Source organism: Lepidochelys olivacea (assembly GCF_965140295.1).
Source record: "Lepidochelys olivacea isolate rLepOli2 genome assembly, chromosome: 2".
NCBI lineage: Eukaryota > Metazoa > Chordata > Testudines > Cheloniidae > Lepidochelys > Lepidochelys olivacea.
Genome location: NC_140412.1, coordinates 105631167 through 105654917, shown reverse-complemented (window position 1 = coordinate 105654917; position 23751 = coordinate 105631167). Strand labels below are relative to the sequence as shown.

General features: G+C 41.4%; 2 protein-coding genes across 3 annotated transcripts in view; one reads left to right on the top strand and one right to left on the bottom strand.

Annotated features, from left to right (window-relative positions):
* Nucleotides 1–119: 119 nt before the first annotated feature.
* HSBP1L1 (heat shock factor binding protein 1 like 1) lies at nucleotides 120–10532 on the bottom strand. The gene is made up of 4 exons (XM_084618744.1): nucleotides 10207–10532; nucleotides 7735–7801; nucleotides 6532–6626; nucleotides 120–291 (listed from the first exon to the last, which is right to left on the bottom strand). Exons 1-4 carry the CDS (start codon nucleotides 10249–10251, stop codon nucleotides 229–231), a joined length of 270 nt encoding a protein of 89 aa, XP_084474870.1. The 5' UTR covers nucleotides 10252–10532; the 3' UTR covers nucleotides 120–228.
* Nucleotides 10533–18338: 7806 nt separating this feature from the next.
* The window catches only part of SLC66A2 (solute carrier family 66 member 2), a 108023-nt gene continuing 102610 nt past the window's right edge, over nucleotides 18339–23751 (top strand). For both annotated transcript variants that reach the window (XM_084618741.1, XM_084618740.1), the window contains exons 1-2: nucleotides 18339–18499; nucleotides 20234–20587. In XM_084618741.1, the coding sequence (XP_084474867.1) occupies nucleotides 20385–20587 (203 nt within the window). In that variant the 5' untranslated portion in view covers nucleotides 18339–18499; nucleotides 20234–20384. The remainder of the gene's footprint in view (nucleotides 18500–20233; nucleotides 20588–23751) is intronic.

Here is a 23751-nt window from a genome sequence, read left to right as displayed (position 1 = left end):
AACCTCTCAGTATAATATATTTTTTTAACACAATTCTATTCTTAGAAAAATATGTTAAAAAAATATGACAAGTTGAAACAAATGTACATGAGAAACTTTTAGTGTAGCCTATTAATGGATAAAAAGTAGTGCTGTTATGTTCTTGCTGTTGGCTTATTATTTTTAATAATAATAAAAGTATTTGCCTTTCAAGATACACCTCTTGAAGTTAATGGCTTGTCACTTTTGTCAGAGTCTCATATTCGTGGTATTTTGTTCATGTCTGGTAATGGATACCAGAAACCATTGGCACTAAAAAGAGAGGGTGAAATACTAAGCAAGCAAAATTCTCTGGAAATACAGTTGTTGCGTATCTTAAAACATTTTTTTCCTATGTTTGAAAAAAGACGCTTTAAATGTGATTTCCCCACTATAAAGTTATGATTACAGAATTGCTATTCTACAACTAAAGTTTAGACACTTATCATTGTATACACTTTTCATTATAAATCTGACTGAAAACCAGTTCTAACTAAACCAGAAAAGGTCTTTTATTTGTTTAGTTTGTGGGCAACTGCACCAGCCATTTTGAGAAATGCAGGTTGAATTGGTATTCCATGGCTTGTTCTAGTAACTCTGAATTTGTTGCATTCCCTGATCCTCAAGAACTAGTGCATATGGCTATACTTAACTATGGTGAATGATTTGTTTCCTATGTAAAAATGTATTTCTAGGTGCTATACAAAATATTAAAAATTATATAAAGTCCTGCTAATTTTCTAAGCACTGTATGAACAGGGATCCAGGGCCAAGACTATTGGACATCTTAGAAGCAGCACCACAGGAGTCCCTGCCCCACTCTCTGTGCTGGCGATTGTAGTGATTCATCTTCGTGAACATTATTTTAAAAAACAAACCACCTTTTTATATTAAGAAAATGCCAAGGATAACATTAGTTATCTCAATTTAAAATATAAAATTTGTTTATTAAAATTTGAACTAAAAAAAATTCAGTTCAGGTTCCATAAATATCCTTAACTTTTCCCTGGTATCCCTGGCTAATTTCACCCTCATCAGAAACCTTTTTTTCTCATTCACCTGACCTCAAATGCATTTTCCGATTGGACTGAAACTCTGTCAGACCATTGCATATGGCCCACAGGCACACTTCCAGTTCGCCATCCTTTTGCCTCTTACCTTGTTTGTACTAACTAGAGATTCTGTGCCTTCTCATTGGGGTCCCAAGAACAACATACTGCATCTTCACCCAAATATAGTTTAGGAGCATCTCTCCCATACAACACCATTCCAATGAGAGTCAGAGAGCTCTATCTAGGCCAGTAGTTTTCAAACTTTTTTTTTTTTTTAGTGACCAAGTTGAAGAAAATTGTTGATGCCTGCGACCCAATGGAGCTGGGGCAGAGGGAGTTGGGGTGTGGGAGAGGCTCAGGGCTGGGGCAAGGACTTGGGATGCGGGACTGGGTAAGGGCTCTGGGGTGGGGCTGGGGATGAGTTTGGGGGGCAGGAAGGGGCTCTGGGTTTGGGGGGCTGGAGCAGCGGATTGGGGCGCAGTGTTATGTTGGGTGGCTCCTGGTCAGCAGGGGTGCTAAGGCAGGCTTCCTGCCTGTCCTGGCACCGTGGACTGTACTGCGCCCCTGAAGCGGCCAGCAGCAGGTCTGGTTCCTAGGCAGAGGCACAGAAGCAGCTCTGTGTGGCTCTCACCTGCAGGCACCGCCCCCGCCCAAGCCAGTGGGAGTGCGGAGCCGGTGCTCTGGGCAGGGGCAGTGCTTGGAGCCCATCTCCCCCTTCCCCCACCCCCTCCTGGAGCTGGACCTGCTGCTGGCTGCTTCCAGGGTGCAGCGCGGTGTCAGAACAGGTAGGGACTAGCCTGCCTTAGCTGGGCAGCACCGCAGGCGGGACTTTTAACTGCCCTGTTGGCGGTGCTGACCAGAGCTGCCGTGACCCAGTGCCTTACATTCCATGACCCTTGAAAACCACTGGCTTTGAGGAAAGACCATTACAGGGTGGGGGTGTCTTATTGCTCTTCTAGATTTGTTGGGAACTCCCGGAAAGGCTGAAGCAACCTGGCAGAAATGCTTCCAATAATCTGGAGCATGGGTATGAAGATTCTGAAGTGGTTTCAAGAACTGGGGTTTTCAGGCATCCATGTAGTTGGAAAGATCTGCAAAACTTGATTAGGTTGGTGGGAGAGTTCGCAACTGATGCTGCTCATTAAATTTTATAATTTCTTAGATACAATGAAGTAGTTTAAGGCACTTGCATTATACTGGGAAAGAGAAGCGTCCCAGGTAATGTCAAAGATAAACATGGACTAGCATGGTTTTTTAAAGCCTGGTCAGCTGTTAACTGACTCTGGGGGTCCATCCTGGACTCTGCCTTTCACCAAATAGTTGAGAAACTAATTTTAACAATTTAACAGCTGAAAAGCAGTTGATCCTTTTATTTTTGTTCTTCCTGCTATGCTAAATAGAACGGGCTTGACCAGTTCTATTTAGAGTAGCAGGAGAGGGGTAGATGCTTAATTGATCCCTGGTTTAGTATGCTTATTTAGCTTAGCCTTTTCTTGTCCACATAGCAGGAGTGAGATAGTGTTTTAAATCGATCTAGTTAGACTGAGGTGAAACTCGTGCCTTGCTTAAACCCATGTAATCCATGCTTAAATAATTTCAGCTTGTTTTGGTATTACCAAAGCAGGAGCTAAACAGATTTAGGTGATAATGAAACTGGTTTACATGTGTTTACATTAGGGATTAGAACTTGTTTAACTAGGTTGATTTTTAAATAGATTGTTAGTTTGATGCAATTTTTCTACTCTAAAGAAGCCCTCAGAAATAACTGCTTTATTTTAGTGTTACACTTTCTGAAGACTGATTTGCTGTACTTCTGCATTCCTGCTTTTTGTCTCAAGCCAGCGGAAGGGAGGTGGGGTGAAGAAGCAAGATCCATAGTAGTTTTAAGTGTGCACTCCTTCCTGAAACACTGTGGTTGAGAATGATTAACTTCTCTTCATTGGTCTTTTGCTGTTTGTTTCCTTACTAGAGTTAGTTTTGGGTGCATTCAAGAAAAGGCAGGTATAAACTACATTGTAAATATCTTAATTGGGAAATTATTTCCTAGATTGTAAATTATTTGGGATAGGGACAGTTTTCCCTTGTGTGAACAATGCTCAGTGCATAGTAAATGCTTCTGGATTACAAAAAAAGTAGCATTTTTATGAACAATATTATTTACCTACTCATACCTTTGTTTTTGTACCCTGTAAAAGATGTGCCATGAAATTTAAGTGCCATGAAATTCCATTTCCAGCAAGATATTGCCTAGTAATAGTATCATCCTTTTGGAATCTTATATCCTTGAAGTTAATTTGTTTTCTTTAATTTGTTCTGTCAAGTCTATCTTGTTAAGCAGATGTATGATAGCATTATCTCATGTTCCAAAACCTATCCTATATTCAAAATGGGATCCTTTCTGAGCTCATCCCCTCATGCTGGGGAAAGTACATAGGTGAGATATGGTTTCCTACTACAGATTGTATGGTGAGATATATGCACGCCTCAATGTTGGTATGCACTATTTTGGAAAGAGGTATGTAGCAAGACAGAAGTGAGGGCTCTGTTTAAGTGCACAGTCCTTTTCTGTGTATGACTTTGATAAAGCAACTTGTATTCAGAGGTGTGCAAGTACAGAGGAATTTCCAAGATTCATCTTTGGCTAATGTCTACACTACAAGCTAGGGTGTGATTCTCCTTTTTGTGTATGCATACTCATGCTAGCTCTCACTGAACTAGCATGAGTATAAATAGCCATGTAGCCATGGTAGTGTGAGTAATGGCAGCAGAGGCAGGGCTTAACCGTGCTTAGTACAAACCCTCCTGAACCAATGGGTTCTGCAACCCATGCTAACAGGGCTACACTGCTACTTATACTTTCACTAGCTTGATGAGAGCTAGTGTGAGCGTGTTTATGCAAGCAGAGGAATTACAGCCCTAGCTTGTAGTGTAAATATATTCTGTGTACCAAAGTAGACTATATCACTCAGATAAAAATCTTATTTCAGCATTAATAGTATGGGTACATATTCTGAAAGCAAGAGAGCGAGCTTGTGCACACACTGAATCTAAGGGAGTGACAAAATAATGTGGTTTCATACACATACAATATTGTAACTGTGGAAATCCATTGCCACAAGAGGATTCAGTTATTCTGGGACTATTAAACTCAAAAACAAGGAAATTCGGAAACAAATCTAAACATTAAATTTTTTTACAAGAGCATGTTTCAGGTATTTTGAAAATGAATAGCTTTTTATTTAATCTTTATCATTTTAAAAATTACATGGCTGGGCAGATTCATTACAGAATATATTTTTGGATTTTTGTAATGAATATTGTACACAAATTTAGTCTCATCTCTTGATAAGATAGTGTTTCCTCTATGGCATCTTAAGTAAAATGTGTCGTTAGTCTGATGGCCATAACTCATCTTTCCTCCTTTATTGGATCAGTAACAAAAAATGGAGACTTCATATCTTGCATGACATAATTTGCTTATATACTTTTCTTTCACTGGAGCTATTCTTTGTGATTGCTGAAATATTAATAGATGTTCTAGTTATCAGTCATGGTGCAAGACTAAAAATTTTACCCTTTGAAGTCCTTTACAATGTGTGGTATTTTCACTTGAATTTTGTAGAAATACACATCCTGTTTGTAAATGAAATCTTCCTCATTCTCTATAGAATGTAATACAGATTCTGTCTGTATTTCTTGATCAGTATGTTCTCATTTTCAGTGCTGTGCAAAAAAAAAAATATTATTTGCTTATTCAATTAATGAATATGGTTCAGTATAATAGGTTTCAGAGTAACAGCCGTGTTATTCTGTATTTGCAAAAAGAAAAGGAGTACTTGTGGCACCTTAGAGACTAACCAATTTATTTGAGCATGAGCTTTCGTGAGCTACAGCTCACTTCATCGGATGCAAATTCATCCAATGAAGTGAGCTGTAGCTCACGAAAGCTCATGCTCAAATAAATTGGTTAGTCTCTAAGGTGCCACAAGTACTCCTTTTCTTTTTGCAATATAATAGGAACATCCTTGTACAATTAACATTTTAATTTAAGATTTGAGATGGTGGTTTCAATGTTATGAAATATTTGTTTTTCCACAGAAATTAGGCATCAAAAGGGACAGAAGAATATAGTGTATATACTTTACTGCACTTCCTTGCTCTGTTTAATATGGGTTCCTTTAAATCACAAAATCAACTCATTTATCTCAAATTCAGGGATTTTTTTTTTTCAGATGGGTTAAAGGAAAATCATGGTAATAGAAGGAAAATATCACCAAATACTACAGGACAATTAAAGTGAGACAACTGTATAACTACTAAATATGCTGACCTGTGTTAGTTTTTAAAATTTTATTTTTATTTCTCTGGCGTCTATCCAGGGATCTAGGCGCTATACATTGATTCATCAATTCTTCAGTTACAAATTAAGGTTATTGTGATAGTTCAGATATGTGATACAAAGTCTTAATTTTTCTTGTTAATTTTAGATACAACTAGCTGTAAAATATAGTTTAAAAATGCAGCATGCTATAGTGGATGCTGTTAGCAGAATCAAATCCCAGGCATATTAAATTATTAAAAATGACCTCAACCTTTTTTTAAATACAATCTAGATTCCAAATAAATGCAGACTTACATGGCAAAATATTTTAACAATATTTGAAAATCAGGTGCTAATCTTCTCTGTCAGGATGCAAGATTACAGTATGTTCTCTTTTCCATTCCCCATTCCCCCCCTACAATTCAGGATATAACGGGAGCCTAAACTAAGGTAATTTTAGGCACTAACTTTGCTCTGTGTTCTTGGGATGTCACCTTAGAAATCTGCTAAATGAATTCGGGATTTAAAAATACGTAGTGTAAACTTACATAAGTTCTGTTTTTGAGTTAGTCTCAAACTGTTACAAGAGATTCCATTTAAATGCTTGATATTAAACAATCTACAAGGTGATAGTCTATTAGAATACATTGTGGATCTGGGTGTGCAGTTCCCATTAAGGGAATATATGTACTCCAAAGCATTTATTGTTGGCATTTTAGTGGAGCTTCAGGTATCAAGACCAAATGGAAAGATGTAATGCATAGGAAGCCTTCATTGTTAAAGCACTAAAAACTTAATTTCTCCAAATAATGTTCTCTATGATTTAGAGACAAATTCTTTCATCTGTGTTAAGCCTTTTCTACACCAGGACTTTGTCTACTAGTGATGTTAGACAACTGGTTCAGACAGTGTAGTCAATTCTTAATGGGCCCTTAATGAGCTTGATATAAGAGTGATGCTGGAGTGGGAGGATAGACTCCTTCCCCTCTTCCGTTCCAACCTTCACAGTCACAAACCGTAACTCAGATGCCCACCTTTAAAAGGGATGGAGAACCTGGGCACCAAGCCTTTCTCCCCAGTAGTGTGGAAGCAGTTTACAGCATAACTACACACAACTTTGTTTTACAGAGCAACTCTCACCATCAGATCCTCACTGGTATTTTCTATCCCAGCCTGTGCCATTAGGTCAGTGACGTGCTTTTCAAGGTCATCAATACGTTCACCCATTTCTTCCAGTAAAAAGTTAAAGAGAACATTGTTATGTATAGCAAGAGTACAGTTTTGTTAACTTTCACTTCTGTGAAATGTTTACCAGTCAGAAGTTACTCTTCCAGATGACTCCATCTCATGCAAAACTGAAGCTGAAAGGAATGTTACAAAATTGCATTGCAATAAGTTTTATAGTATCTGAAAAGGGCCGTGCCCTGTGAGTGATTTGAATGCTTACTTGAATGCCTACCTACTTGGAGTTAGAACAGCTTTCTTCCTAACAGCCTCTTTTTTTTTTTTTTTTTTTGGTGAGGAATGTGCCTCAAGAAGTTGCTCTGAAAGATGGACATTATGCTGTATAACACCCTATTACCTAGGAGGCCATAGTGAATTACAGCTGCATTTACTAATGTACCTGTAAGGTCAACCATGGACAACATAAATATGCAATCAAAATGCATACAGAAGCTGAATTACAAAAATTTGGGGTGGGGAGGGGAGAATAAGAGCAGAGGTTGGTTGTTACAGCTTATCTTGTGCAGCAAGTTTCCAGGTATGTGACCCAGTTTCTGTATTGTTAATTAGTGAGAGATACCTCAGAGCCCTTTTTGTTCTCAGCTTCTCTCTTTGGGTCCAATTCTCCTTTTCCCTATACATGGAAGGCTAAAAGAAAGTTTGTCCGTACTTTCTATTTGTTATGCATAATACACTAATTTAAAAAGCAGTTCTTATAGACCTCTCTTTCCTCTTTCACGGTTCTTGCCGAGGTGATTGTACCTGGCCGTCAGGATATTGCAGACAACTTGCCACCTTTTCTTATAGACTCCCATCAGCAAGAATTGCTGTACACTGGCTGGTCTTTACCATACAAATATCAGCATTCTTCTGAGGAAAGTTAAAATATTTAACTATGGTACAATTTGGATCTCTGTATAAATGCATGGTTAATTGTATTCGGGATCTTTCTGAATACCAAACTGAAGTGTAAGTGTATCCAGATCTTGATTTCTCAAAGTAAAATATCAGATAAACCAACCAGGTGAAACAGTTAGTGTTTTTTATATAAACTTATTTAAAATCCTACCAAACTTGCTCTATTAATCTAGTAACATACAGAATAACAAAAAAGGATATTTCTCAGAGTTAACTTTTCAGTCAAAGCTTGAAAGTTCTCCTGCAGTTGCTGTAGTAGGTTTTCTGCCTGTAAAAAATAACTAATTAAAACATCCACCCAAATCAGCAAAGAATATACTGTCTTGACACTTCAGAAGAGCTTTCTATTCTGTGAAAAATAAAACATGGTGTGATAATTTCATTAACAACACTGGGCTGAAATAGAAAATCAAATTAGAAAAGCAGTGTGTGAAAGAGATGCATGGCTAAGAAGTTCATTGGATCTTATTGATATCTGTCCTATGTATTAATGCATGAAAGAACAAATACAACTATTCTTTTCCAGATTGGCTTAGAAGAACTGTAACTAGTAATCTAGTTTCTAAGAAGATCATTCTGAGACCTAAACACACAGACTGAAGTATGTACCCAACCTATGACGAATCAAGTAATTAAAAGTTGAATATATTTTCTTTGGCTTCTGCACAATTATATCTCATTGTTTGTTTCCTTTATGCAAAATGGGATACTTCTGTCATGTGGGTGTTGTGAGACTAACTGTTTGTAAAAACAACAGGAGTCCAGTGTCATCTTAAAGACTAATATTTATTTTGGCATAAGCTTTTGTGAGTAAAAAAACCCCACTTCTTCAGCTGCATAGAGTGAAAATTACGGATGCAGGCACCTGGGGAAGTGAGAAAACAGATTGACAGAGCAAGACAAGTACCCAGAAGTCACCTACTACAGGACCGGCCCAACAAGGGAAATAACGGAACACCACCAGCCATCTCGTGCAGCCCCCCCCGCTAAAACCTCTCCAGCATATCATCAACGATCTATGACCTATCCTGGAAAAAGATCCCTCGCGCTCTCAGATCTTGGGAGGCAGGCCAGTCCTCGCTTACAGACAGCCCCCAACCTGAATCAAATACCAGCAACTACACACCACACCACAGAAACACAAACCCCATTGCTTCCTCTGTCCCCATATCTACTCTAGTGACACCATCAAAGATCCCAACCACATCAGCCACACCATCAGGGGCTCATTTACCTGCACATGTACTAATGTGATATATGCCATCATGTGCCAGCAATGCCCCTCTACCATGTATATTGGCCAAACAGGCCAGTCTCTACATAAAAGAATAAATGGACACAAATCAGACATCAGGAATAGTAACATACAAAAGCCAGTAGGAGAACACTTCACTCTCCCTGGACATTCTATAGCAGATTTTAAAGTAGCCATCCTTCAACAAAAAAACTTAAAAAACAGACTTCAAAGAGAAACTGCAGAGCTACAATTCATTTGCAAATTTAACACCATTAATTTAGGCTTGAATAGGGACTGTGAGTGGCTGGCTCACTACAAAAGCAATTTTCCCTCTTTTGGTGTTGACACTTCTACCCTGATTGAATTGGCCTTCTCAGCACTGGTTCTCCACTTGTAACCTAACTCCCTTCTCTTCATGTGTCAGTATATTTGTGCCTTCATCTGTAATTTTCACTCCATGAATCTAAAGAAGTGCAGTTTTTTACCCATGAAAGCTTATGCCCAAATAAATCTGTTAGACTTTGAGGTCACTGGACTCCTTGTTTTTGTGGCTACAGACTAACAGGGCTACTCCCTGATAGGTTTGAAAAGCATATTGAAGTCCTGGGGTGGAAGGCACTATAAGTGTGAAGTACTGTTATTACCACTAAGGGCTTGTGTACACTGGCAACATACAGTGCTGCAACTTGCTTGCTATGGAGTGTGAAAAAACACCCCCCCCCCCCCAGCAAGTTTCAGCGCTGTAAAGAGCCAGTGTAGACAGTGCCCCAGTGCTGGGAGCTAGGCTCCTCATGGAGGTGGTTTTTTTGGAGAGCTGGGAGAAGTCCCAGCACTGTGCCCGGCCACACATTATCTTCATTTTACAGGTGGAAAACAGGCACAGAGGGCCAAACAGGATTAGTTAAGGAAACTGTAAGTGTAAATACACCTTGGGTAACAAACTTTTCAGTGCTTTACACGTTACGTGGTGTCTCAGTAAGAGCTGCTGCCTGCCTGGGCCCTGACCTGACCCATTTTCTTGTTTAAACCCGTGCTAAGCTGAACTAGCCTGACTCTGGCTGCTGAGATGGCTGGTTTACTTGGAGGTAATTCACAAAGACTATTCTATTACCCTCCTCTTGTTGGGGAATCTCCGGTTTCTGCCAACGACTCTAACAGGGGGGGAACTCAGCGTGGGGCAGAGCGATTGCCCCCCCAGCCGTGGGGCTTTAGGAAGGAGCTGCTGCTACTGTTACCGGACTCCTGGGGCTTTGCAGGGGAACCGGCACCTTCTCTGCCTTCCTGCCGCCCTGTAGCCGCTTCTGTGGGTTACTGGCAGTGACCGTGTTCCCCAGAGAGGGAGGCTCGCTGGAGAGCTGCAGCCCGCGTGTGGCAGGGCGGCTCCCGGGCCGTGACCCCCCTCAGCCCGGCCCGCCCTGCCTGGGACCCGCACTCACGAACTGCGAGAGGTCCTGCGCGCTCCGCGGGTCGTTGTCTGCCATCCTTGGCCGGCGGCCGCCGAGCCCCCGCGGCGGCCCCTGTCCTACTCCTCTCTCCTCCTGCGGCTGCCGCCTGCTCCCAGCTCCCGCCTCCCTGGCGCGCCAAGAGGCGCTGAGCAGGAGCCCGCCCGGGCAGAGGGACACGCGCACAGAAAGAGGCCACCGCCTCCTCGAGGGACCTGGGGTCTTGTCAGCGCCCGTCTCGCCGCAATGCCCGCAGCGCGGCGGGCCGCCCCCGCAAAGCCCTTCCTTCCTACACTTCTCACTCCACCTGCTGACACAGACTGCCAGCTATGCGCAGCCAGACACACCCTGCACACCAGCTTCCACCACTGGGCACACAGCTTGCCCCCAGGGTCACCGCCAAACACTCACAAAGGACACACGAGCTCACTGACATACACAAGAGAGGTCAGCCTAGATGATCTGATGGTCCCCCTGGCCCTAACCTCTGGGAAATGGACACACACGGACACACCCTCACAAAGATTTTCACACACACACAGGAACAATGTCAGACGCCATGGACAAACATGCAGACGTTGACAAATACATGGAGACACTGCTCAATTCTTTGTCTCTGACACACACACATGCACAGTGAATAAACACAATGCATGAGATTAGATGTTGACAGATCACCAAGCCTGGCAGTGAAACGCTAACAGACACACACACAAAGAAAAAGTATCTTGCTGAACTTTTTAATGTCAAATGATGACTTAAAAAGAGTGTTAAAAAGACTCTGCATTTCATTACTGATGTCAGCTGGAATGTTTTGTAATGAAGTACATCCTAATGACATGCATCCCACCAAGTGGGTATTCACCCACGAAAGCTTATGCTCCAATACGTCTTTTAGTCTATAAGGTGCCACAGGACTCTTTGCCGCTTTTACATTTATGTCTTTATCAGTGTTAAATTCAAATGTTTAAAAAGATAGGCCAAAAGATTTTGCAAAGAGCCCTGTCCTATTTAATCAAGACTCTAAATATGAAGGTGGATATTTAGGACATTATTACAATATTTTTAAAATGAAACTAGTTATATTATAAAATTAAATAAAATAGCATTGGATATAGACTACAGTCATTTAAAATCTGTGAATTACATCCAAGTAAACCAACCATCTGAGTTATTAAATCCATTTCCTGCTAATACAAAGCAGCATAAAAAAGTGAAGTACAATGAAATGCTTTAAAAAAAGCCGTTTTAAAAAACTGTGCAGCGGGCAGATCATGCCTTTGAAAGGAGAGATTTTATTTTACTTGAGACCACAAGGAAGAAGATAGTCTCTGTAGGAAATGGCTTGAACATTGCAAAAGGGTGTGGACTTAATTAGATGGTAACTGAACTGTTGAATTTACCTTTGTTATTTGCTCAGCATAATGAATTAATGAGATTGTCCTCCACAGTGGAATTTCAGGCACTCCTTCCATTTATCATTTGAAACCTCTGGCCAATCAGGTTTTGCAGCCTTCAGAGATTCTGTCAGGTAAATACTTAGTGGAAAGTTTGGTAGGAACTGCATTTTCCGTTGATTTATGCACAAAGGATTAAGATGAATTTGTAAAATCTTGGCCATGGCTCTGTGTAATAAGATGTGGTGTAGTTTTGATACTCCATTTAAAAAAAAACTGTTCTGGTAAATTTGTTTTGATAGATTTTTGTGCTAAATGGCTTTGGTTTTCTGTCTTGTAATCAAGAGGTCATTGAATATCCCACAGCTGTGGTATTTCTTTCTTTAATCTCCCAACTGTATTTTCCACTGAATGCATCCAATGAAGTGAGCTGTAGCTCACGAAAGCTTATGGTCAAATAAATTTGTTAGTCTCTAAGGTGCCACAAGTCCTCCTTTTCTTTTTGCGAATACAGACTAACACGGCTGCTACTCTGAAACCTGCATAGTACAGTAACCAGTGGTTCTCAACCAGAGGTTCAGGGCCCTCTGGGGGGATGCCAGCAGGTTTCAGGAGGGCCAGCAAGCGTGGTGGGCTTTAGACTCTCTAGGGCTCAGGACAGAAACTCAAAACCCCACCACTAGGGACTGCAGCCCAGGACCCTGAGCCCCACCCCCCCAAGACTGATTCCTGAGCAACTTAGCTTTGTGGTGCCCCTCTCCCCCCCGCCCCTGTGATGTGGGGTCTGAGCAACTGCCTTGCTCCCTACCCCTTAACATAGAATCATAGAATATCAGGGTTGGAAGGGACCTCAGGAGGTCATCTAGTTCAACCCCCTGCTCAAAGCAGGACCAATCCCCAACATGGGCCCTGGCTCTTATATGCAGAAAAACAGTTGTTGTGACACAGGTGGGCCGTGGACTTTTTATTGCATGTTGCAGGGGGGCTCAGAAAGAAAAAGGTTGAGAACCGCTGCAGTAATTCACACTGAGGCTAAAACATTCAGCAGAGTAATAACCAAATAATGAAGCAGGGGCTTGATTTTCAGAGGTCCTGAGTAACTACAATTCCAAATGAAATCAAAGACTCTACAATTCCAAATGAAATCAATGACTAATATGTCTACATGATGGGCTGGGGCAATAAAATTAAACGCCTTACATTGCCTTCTCTGTGAGTATGCTCCACTGTACAAACCAGCCATGCCAGATTGTCCTGAATCACCTGTCTGAGTATTCCAAACTCTGCCAGACAGAAGGGTTTGTGTATAGTCCATGTGTTCATTCCTAACTGTCCCAAGTGGGTAATGTGTAGTACGTGTCCCATATTATGAGTCCAAACTCTTCTGAAGGGGTTATATAGAGTACATGGGGTGTTAATGAATGTAGGGTGCTTTCAAGGGGGTTGTAATACATCACCAGCCTAAAGCAGCATCTTGTTGATTTTCCCATGGATTTTAAGCCACTCCTGGCTGGTTTGTCTCACATAGTATGAACTTCAGGCGGCTGTTGCAATTTTGGTGCAGAGCATATTTATTAGGTCTGCCTCTGTAGCTCACGAGCCCCTCCGTTTGGAGATGTGCTGGTCAGTCCCAAAAGCCTAAAAAGGTCTTTAAAGAGACAAGGTGGGTGAGGTAATATCTTTTATTGTACCAGCTTTAACAGAAGCTAAGATAATACCTCATCCACCTTGTCTTTCTAATATCCTGGAACTACAACACCACTTAGGGTGACCAGATAACAAGTATGAAAAATCTGGACAGGGAGTGGAGGATAATAGGACCCCATATGAAAAAAAGCCCCAAATATGGGTACAATCCCTATAAAATCGGGACATCTGGTCTCCCTAACACCACTGCATATAAAAGGTCTTTAGCATAGACAGATGGCTGGCTTCCAGCGGCTTGGAACAGAAGATCATGCTGGCAGTTAGGAATTTCCAGAACTATAATGTTCTCTTGCCTGAAAGATAATAAAACCATCGGTAGTGAAGCATAGTGAGGGGCGGAAATAGTGAGGATTTATAAATAATGTAAAGGGAATTTGTAAAGTGCATTTTACCAAGATTTTGAAGTCCTGCCGAGTAGAGCTCACAGGACTCTGAGCCAAGAAATTTTGGGTGTGAAAAAACCCAATGATAAAAAGTAGCATCTTTTGACCTTGAGTTGCTCACTTACTGTGTAGCAGTTGCAATGTAATTTTTTTTCATGCTCAAACCATAGTGTGTTCTTTCATTTGCCTTACCAGGCCCTTCTACAGAGCACACAAACAGGAGCCTTAAGGTACCTAGGAAGATGTTCTATTGTCTGATACTCAGAAAACAAGATCTACAAATTGTGTGGCTTCTTCAAGCATCAGAAAACAATAAATGCCTAGTGACATAGTTTGTAACTAATATTTCCAGTTAGAAGTCCAAGTTTCTGTAACTGGAATAAACCAGACCATCTTCTTATGATGGAGGTGGGTCCTAACGCTCTGGCTGAAGTTGGACTTGCATCAGAGGGTTTTGTATCCAAGCAAGGCTGTTAGCACATAGCTGTGCCATTAGAAAGTACTTCAAAACACGTCTTTCTTCTTAATGTGTTGAAAATGGGGTCATATTCACAAGCCACTGGGGCCACTGATTGTCTGATAAGGATGCTGACAGAAAGCTAAACACATAGATGTTAAGGCAGCTAATAATCTCTGTCCAGTAGCATCCACTTAACAGTAGCTAATAGACAGTTGTCTTTTATCCAGTCTGACCTGAAACTCTATTCCATAGAAGTAGGCTTGTAGTTTCTGTGCTACTGCTGATTTTAATGCCAGAAAAATCCACTTTGTGAGAAGGGATGGAGTGGTAATACTCTGCAAAAACTAATAGTATGGACACAACTATTACAGTCTGCCCAGGGGTGTGCACGAGAGGGGCAAGCAGGGACACAGCCCCCTGAATAATTGGTAGGGAAACAGAACTCCTCCTGGCCCCAGGGGAAGAGCGAACTCCTCCAGTACCAGGGGCGCGGCAGGGGCACAGAACGTGCCCCTCTAAAAGCCATCAAATTTTTATCCCTGTGCATGTCCCTGTGCATGTCCCTGAGTCTGCCACACTTTGAAAAAAAAAAACAAAAAACCAAAAGTGGCACCATGATGTAACTATTCAGAGAAATTGACCTGAGCCCTTCCAGGCATTTTGTGTATTTCAGTGTCCTAACTTCCAAAATTCACCACAAATCCTTATGGTTGTTGATACACTAGACAATTGTACCCAAAACTCAGGTGTAGAAAACTCATATTTAATTTCTTATGATGATTTAATTTATGGTTACCTATGGCAAAAACAGGAGTCAGTAAAAATGCAATGTAACTGAGAACACAATAGGGAACTTAAGGCAGGAGTCTGGAAGAGAAAACCAAAATGGTGGTGCAGTGATTTTTACATTTACTTGAATAAACATCCATCTTATTTAAATCAAACACAACTTCCTGTTTAGAGGCTCAGTTTAGCACCTAACTTCCACTCAGACCAAGCCCCTTTTAGTTCTAATTCAGTCACAGTCTTACACATTCTTGGGTTTTAGTTTTGATGAAACACTTATAAAAACTGATTGAATGCTGATTGAATGTTTTTTGATTGGAAAAAAAGTTACAAATTTTTCACAAAAATATCCTTTTCCCACCAGCTTTGGTTAAAAAAAAAAATCGAATTATGTTGAAGAACATATCCTGGGGGGATTGGAAGCTATAGTTATTTACTTGTACACACGCACACACACTCTCTCTCTCTCTTCCCTCCCCCTCCCTGTCCCTCCCGCTGGCTGAGGCAACAAACAAGGGACAACAGTCTTTATATAAGCCGTAATAAATGTAGGAAGCATGGCCGTATTTCTCTTAACTCTTCAGAAAGGAAAATTAGAGTCATGGGACCCAAATCTGGGACAGTCTCTAAAAACAGTGAGAAAGGATGAAGGGAACTCTACGAGTGCATGAGTCTGATTTTTTTAGCGATACTGCACAACCTCATCTTTCTCTGCCTGAGTTTCCTCATATGTATAGTGGGGATGATAAAACTTAGGGTTCAATAATGTTGGTACACAACGTCACTATATCTGATGCCCACAAAAAGTGGAGTGATCAATAACAATTTAAAATAAAAGTCTGAGTCATTCCCTCCTCTGGCCTTGCTAATGTTTCTGTCTTTCTTAGATCCTGATCTTCCAAACACAAAGTGGGAGCATTGGTTACTTGAGTAGGCCCAATGACTTAAATCAGGCTCCATGTGGATGAAGCATCTGCCTAGTTAGGGCTGTTGATAAATCGCAGTTAACTCACACGATTAACTCAATCGCAATTAACGGCAGTTTTAATTGCGCTTTTAAACAATAGAATACCAATTGAAATTTATTAAATATTTTGGATGTTTTTCTACATTTTCAAATATATAGATTTCAGTTACAACACAGAATACAAAGTGTACTGTGCTCACTTTATATTATTATTTTGTATTACAAATATTTGCGCTGTAAAAATGATAAAAGAAATACTATTTTTCAATTCAATAATATTCAGTAGTATTCAGTTCAATAGTATTTTTCAATTCACCTCATACAAGTACTGTAGTGAAAGTGCTACTTACAAATATAGATTTTTTTTGTTACATTACTGCACTCAAAACCAAAACAATGTAAAACTTTAAGCCTACAAGTCCACTCAGTCCTACTTCTTATTTACAGTGTCACCTGAAAGTGAGAACAGGTGTTCACCTGGCACTTTTGTAGCTGACATTGCAAGGTATTTACGTGCCAGATAGTCTAAACATTCATATGCCCCTTCATGCTTTGGTCACCATTACAGAGGTCATGATTCCATGCTGATGACTCTCATTAAAAAAATAAAGTGTTAATTAAATTTGTGACTGAACTTCTTGGGTGGGAATTGTATGTCTCCTGCTCTATTTTACATGCATTCTGCCATATATATCATGTTATAGCAGTCTTGGATGATGACCCAGCACATGTTGTTCATTTTAAGAACACTTTCAATGCAAATTTGACAAAGTGCAAAGAAGGTACCAATGTGAGATTTCTAAAGATAGCTACAGCACTCAACCCAAGGTTTAAAAATCTGAAGTGCCTTCCAAAATATGAGAGGGACGAGGTGTGGAGCATGATTTCAGAAGTCTTAAAAGAGCAACACTCCAACGTGAAAACTACAGAATGCGAACTACCACCACCACCACCACCAAAAAAAGTAAAAGAAAATCAACCTTCTGTTGGTGAAGGCGGCAAAGAGTCCTGTGGCACCTTACAGACTAACAGACATATTGGAGCATAAGCTTTTGTGGGTGAATACCCACTTCGTCAGATGCATGTACACCAACTTCTGTTGGTGGTATCTGATTCAGATGATGAAAATGAACATGCGTCAGTCCGCACTGCTTTGGATCGTTATCGAGCAGAACCCATCATCAGCATGGATGCATGTCATCTGGAATGGTGGTTGAAGTATGAAGGGACATATGAATCTCCAGCACATCTGGTACGTAAATATCTTGCAACACCGGCTACAACAGTGCCATGAGAACACCTGTTCTCACTTTTGGGTGACATTGTAAACAAGAAGCGGGTAGCATTATCTCCTGCAAATGTGAACAAACGTATTTGTCTGAGCAGTTGGCTGAACAAAAGGTAGGACTGAGTGGACTTGTAGGCTCTAAAGTTTTACATTGTTTTATTTTTGAATGCAGTTATTTTTTGTACATAATTCTACATTTGTAAGTTCAACTTTCATGATAAAGAGATTGCACGACAGTACTTGTATTAGGTGAATTGAAAAATACTGTTTTGTTTTTACAGTGCAAATATTTGTAATTAAAATAAAGTGAGCACTGTACATTTTGTATTCTGTGTTGTAATTGAAATCAATATTTGAAAATGTAGAAAACATCCAAAAGTATTTAAATAAATGGTATTCTATTATTAACAGTGCAATTAATCATGTGATTACTTGCAACTAGTTTTTTTAATTAATCACAGCACATTATTAACAGTGCAATTAATCACGATTTTTTAAATCGCTTGCCAGCCCTAGCTTAGATGGAATAAGTTGTCTTTTTGTTCTGTGTTTCTACAGTATCTAGCACAGTGGGGTTCAGGCCTGTTATTAGGCACTACTGCAGTAGAAATAATGATAATTATTGGGGCCTTTGATTGTAAACTTTGGGGGGCAGGAACTGTCTGTATTTTGTGTCTTGAACAGACCAAGCACAATGCCAGCTTAAAGAATAATTTTGTTCAAGGATAAAGCACTACCGCCTAAATACCAAGCAATTATTTGTATTAATCTGGTTCCTTCAGATGCACTTTCTAAAGCATCTCCCTGTTATGATGGTAGCAGATGTTGCTGGGTGTGTTAAAAGGAGCCATTGCAAATCTCACTCAGCAGTTTGTACTCTCCTACCCCCTTCATTCTGTATGGGCCCGGCACAGCCCTGTAAATAAAGTGACTGGCACAGGCCAGTCCCTGCAGGGCGGCCCTCAGTCGGTTCCCGCCGGCTGTGGCCGGCACAGCCCCACATCTCGTGGGACACCACCTCGCTCTGGGAAGCGATCCGGTGCCCTCTAGGACCTAGAGGAAAGAGGGGCTGAGTCAGAGGGTGGGCCTTTCCCTTCATTGACGAAGGCGCCGCTGGTCATTGTGACGTCACAGAGCCCCACGGTCCTGTCCCTGCTGCTGGTTAATGTCACCGCAAGCGCCCGGGAGGCAGGAGCGGCAGCACCCAGAGATGTGCGGCTCTGGAGGGACCACAGGGGCCTGGATCTGGTGACCACCCCCAGACGCGTCACTAGTGCTCTAGAGGGGGACAGACCCAAGGTAAGACGAAACGGGGTGGGAGTCTCGCAGGGGGCTGGTTCCAAAAGACTCCAGTCCGGGACGGGGTTTAAAGGAGCAGCCCCCTAGCCATGCTGCCTGCTCTGCCCTCCTCTGGGGCCGGAGGAGTTCTCTGGAGTTAGGGCACTCTTGCAGACTCAGCAATCGCTGCTGGCTACAGAGCCGCAGTCTCTTCCCCGGACCGGGAGGGGATCGGGGGGGAAGGAGGCGTTTGTAAATGTACCCTAGATTGAGTGGCTGTTGTTAATATACACAGGTGCTGCTGTGTCCTCTCTTGGACGGGGGGAGCGCAGGGCTTTAGTTTTTGCTCTCTGCTAAATAATGAAGGTGAAAAAATATGAAGAGGGGGACCAGAGGAGAGAAGGGCCAGTCTGATGGGACCAGAGCCTCAGCCATAGATGTGTTGGGTTATGTGTTAGGTTGAAAAGTATCTCCCACTATACAAAGGGAATTGGGGGTTTGTGTCTCCTGCTCCTAAGGAGAAGTCTTATCATAGCCTCTTGGCAACGTTTGTCATTGTTTTGGTTTCTAAGAGTAATTATTTTCCCTTGCTTTGTTTGACTTCTCTTCTATCTTCACTTCCCCAAATCTAATCATTAGTGTTGGGGTGGAGATATGTGTTTGTTTCCAAGCTCTTTCTGGCCTCTCTCTCCTACCCCCCAGTCCCAGGCTTTTCCCAAAGTGAGAGTTGTGTTGGCAACTTGTACGCCTGGTTGAGAGCTACTGTGCTACCTGATAGGCACTGAATGACCACAGAGACTGAACTTTCTCACTGCTAAAGTTGGTCTTTCCAGATCAATATTGAGGCACACTGACAAAGCCATGTAGAAAAACTTGTTCTCTGCTATTTATGCTCTACCTATTTTGTGGTTAGAGGATATCAGTCTCCATCCAGGGCTGTCAAGTCAGTCTCTTTCATAAGTATTACACACTGGTGTAACAAGGCCCTACTGCAAGAATAATTTAGGGGACCCCTTCCTGATTCCAAAATACATTCTGCTTTAAGTTCCGCACAGCCCTACTCCCAGCCCCCTTGTTCCCTAACACCTGCCTAGGTCTCCCCAGCCCCAATCTAGTCTCCAGCCCCCTCTACCTCTCCTGTTCCCCCAAAGCCCTAATCCAGCCCTCCCACCCCTACCTCTTTCTTAGCTTCCCTCCAGTTGCCTCGTGGCCCCCCTACAGACCCACAGTCTCCTCTCACTCTCCACCAGTTTTGATCCAGTCCTCCCAGCTCTCCCCAATCCTCCTCTTTCAGTCTTGCCCTCAACTCCCCCAGCCTGGATCCAACCCCCCCTCCCCCAGGTTCTTTTACCTTCCCTCTGTTCCCCATTTCCCTGATTCCCCGCCCCTGGTGGCTCATGTGTTTGGTCCCTGATAGCCTCATGGCCCCTTGTGCAAGTGCACCATTTGCACTATTATAGCTATGCCATTGGCACTAATTTTATACAAAAAATGAAGTAAACAGCAGGAAATGTTTCATATTAATATTAGCGATCAGATGAGGTTGGACACAAGCTGTGTTACTGTAGCACCTGGGAGTTCCAGTCATGGACCATACAACTCCATATGTTTGACCACTTTGGCTATCCCGGGCTAACTTGTGACACTGGAGGCTGTGGCTCTGACCTGATCATAGGCATGTGGGGCTTGTATTCCTGTTGTCAGATGATATATTTACATTTCCCTCCCACTTCCTTTTTTTTTTTTTTTTTTTAGGTTACATCTGTGCAAGGGATGATGGAAGCATGGCAACACATTGCACCAGGAGGACTGTGTATGATTAAAATCAACTAAGTCTGAAGAAACCGTGAAAGGGACTCCCTTGTCAGTGGCTGCCCTGGTGCTGCACGGCTTTGTTTTGCCTGGCATGGAGGCAGATGGCTTGGAGTGGCTGGTGGTTCCAATGCACCAGCTGGTTTCCTGGGGTGCAGCTGGTGCGATGGTATTTGGAGGTGTGGTGCCATACATCCCCCAGTACAGAGACATAAAAAGGACACAGAATGCAGAGGGCTTTTCAACCTACGTGTGTCTAGTATTATTAGTAGCAAATATTTTGAGAATACTCTTTTGGTAAGTTGGTAATTTATTTTTTATTCTCTTACAGTGTTTGTTCTTTTTCTCTCTAATTGATTTCAAAGATGTGAGGTCTCTGAGGATGTAATATTTGGTGAGACCCACCCTTTAAAGATGTGAAGCAGAATTCAGTCTTGGTGCAGGTGGGTTCATCTGCATCAGCTTAGCGCTTATGTACCAAATTTGTTTATCTCTTGTGTCTTCCTGATATAGTTATCAATGTTAATAAGCTGCATTTCAAAACTCTTAAGCTAACAGTGGATGCTAACAACAAGCCCACACCTAAAGTAGTTCAGAAAAATCTCTTCCTTTCTTTCCGCGCCCTCATCACTACCCTACAAGTTGCTCCATGCAGGTAGGTCTCCATTGAATTCAGTACAACTCTGCACAGGCAGACCCCGTGCCCTCATTGGCTGCTGTGGGGGTCTACCCATGGAGCTCCTTGCAGGATCAGAGCCCAAAATTTAAAGATCCACTCTTTAAAAAGCAGCCTGACAAGAAGCATTGAAAGAAGGTCCTCCTTTCAAAACAATTACATATTTTTAAAACTTCATATGTAAAGAACATTTAAAAGCAAATTTTGCTCTGAAATCTAGGCTTTGTGTTTATCAACCAATAGACCTGTCTCGTGTGTGTTCCCCACACCCCACCATGTAGAAATAAATGTTACAAAACTGCAGAGGAATATTTGTTTTTAACTTGGCCACTTCAGCATTAGGAATGTACAAGAATCTAAAAGTGCAATTGATTAGGAAATAACAGTAAGAATATTGGAAACTATTCTGAGAACAGTTTGACTAATGGAGCAATGCTGGTGGTCTGTGGAGGGAGAGCTGACGGATCACGTGCTGGCTCCTCCTACCTGTTTCCAGTTGCTTGTAAAGATCCTGAGGATCTTAACTGCAAAGAGCAGCCTGGACTCTAATAAAACATCTACAAGTCTGCTGCTGCATGTGAGTAGAAGAAACGGGTTGTTCTCTGGGACCAGAGCTAGCAATTAGATGTAGGGAAGTCATCTGTAGTGTCAGACCTGCCTGTGGGATTGGAATTGTACTTAGAGAGGAATGGAGAGAAGGGAAAGAGCATGTGGAAGAAAGGAGGCTCATGTGGTAGTGGAGAATGGGGAAAGAAAGAAACTAATGTGCAAGGGAAACAGAGTAAACAGAACTGTGAGTGATGGGGAGGAAATGAGACCTGAAAAGCCAAAGCAGATAGTATTTTTTTTTCCAAATATGTGAAAATGCTTGTGACAATAAAGATAGTTCTCTATTCCATGTAAGTCCTATGTATATTTAAGTATTTATCATTAACAGAGAGATGCTGTGCAATTGCTTTATTAAGAGGAGGCCTGTAATCCCGAGGAAAAAATGAGAATCCCTGATTTTTAGTCTATTTTAAGTGCTCAAGCTAAGAGATATGTAAATAGCATAAATAAAGAAAAAACCACCACATTTTTAAATTGAAAGAAGTTTAAAATTTTTAAACATCTTAGAGAGTTATTTGTAAAATGAGAAAGGAAACACTTTTTAAAAAAATATTTATTTCAAGCTAAATAAATAAAAAATAAAGTGGGGGAGGTTTAGATTGGATATTAGGAAAAACTTTTTCACTAAGAGGGTGGTGAAACACTGGAATGCGTTACCTAGGGAGGTGGTAGAATCTCCTTCCTTAGAGGTTTTTAAGGTCAGGCTTGACAAAGCCCTGGCTGGGATGATTTAACTGGGAATTGGTCCTGCTTTGAGCAGGGGGTTGGACTAGATGACCTTCTGGGGTCCCTTCCAACCCTGATATTCTATGATTCTATGATTCTAATGGTGTCCTTTCATGCTATTGTTATTTTGAGTAGCTACATATTATAACAATTTCTCTAATGGATTCTAGCTTTGTGTCATTCTCTGTGTTCTGATCTTGAAAGTCCCTGCATTGTTTTAAATTGCTTCAATTGAGTCCAAAGCACAGAACCAGACTTCAGAATGCTGTCACAGTTATCAAGTTGGTGTGGCCTAGAAATAAAAGTTCAAAGTACGTGATATAGCCATCCACACTGGGTAAATACTACAGGCTTGACCTTGCAAAACCTCTAGGTTCTGATTTTTCCACCCTCACTTGCAGTGAATAGTCCCTTGCTATGCCAGTAGTTCCACTGAAATACAAGTTAGAGATGAAAAGACCCATGTACTGTTCTCTATAAAGCAACTGCCATCATACTAAAATGGTATGGTCTTAGGAGGATACCTCACACAATGAAAAGGTTATGGCATCCATGGTATTGCAGAATGTACTGTGAAATGCAAAGAAAGTGCTTTTTTGAGTGAATACAGTTCTGATGCATATGAGTGATTAATGCACAAAGCAAGATTCAGTTTTTAAAGGTACTCTTGTCTTAATCATGTCAGAGAGCAGCCAGTAATTCATTCTCTCTCGTTGTTGTTGTTAAGCATAGTAATTCTTTCATTGTAATCCTACTCCTGATATCACTTTATGACCAGCTGGGGCAAGATCAGTACTTGAAACAAAATATGACTGGGTATTGACACTAAAATTTATGATTTACTCCTAAAGGTGTATATAGATAATGATAAGAGTTCATGATAATGATAAGAGGTGGTCCTGCTTTGAGCAGGGGGTTGGATTAGATGACCTCCTGAAGTCTCTTCCAACCCTAATCTTCTGTGATTCATGTTAAAAAGAAAAAAAAAAAAAAAAAAAAGGCCTGTTGGATCATTTGGTCCATCCTCCTGCCAGGACAGGGCTGTTCCCTACAATTCATCTTCTAGTGTTTTTGTCCTTTCTACTCGTAAAAGCACCATGGGATGAGACTTCCACCCCACTTTGTAGACTATTCTACAGCCAGATACATGCCTCTGTCAAGCTGGTTTTCTTGGCACTGAGCCTAAATTCTTTCCTAAATTGTTTTCCCCTGATCCCTCCACTACTCCTGGTTCTGCGCTGATGTACTATGCTAATTCCTCCCCCTTTTTGTCTAAGTGTACACGTGCGCTCTCTCTCTCGCGCTCTCTCTCTCTCTCTAGATATATAGCCATAGGTCTAGAAATATTTGAAGGGTCTAATCATGTTATTCCCCTAGCTCCAAATATTGCTTAGCGTTGCTATACATATTTAATTATCTTTCCTTTCAAGCAATTTCTCTAGTCCCCTGA

Coding starts and splice junctions, on each gene's coding strand:
- HSBP1L1 (XM_084618744.1), bottom strand. CDS start 10,251: ATGGCAGACAACGACCCGCGGAGCGCGCAGGACCTCTCGCAGTTC. Junction 6,627..7,734: donor TGAAAAGTTAACTCTGAGAA/ATATCCTTTTTT, acceptor TTAACTTTTTAC/TGGAAGAAATGGGTGAACGT. Junction 292..6,531: donor ATACCAGTGAGGATCTGATG/GTGAGAGTTGCT, acceptor CTCTCTTTTTAG/TGCCAATGGTTTCTGGTATC.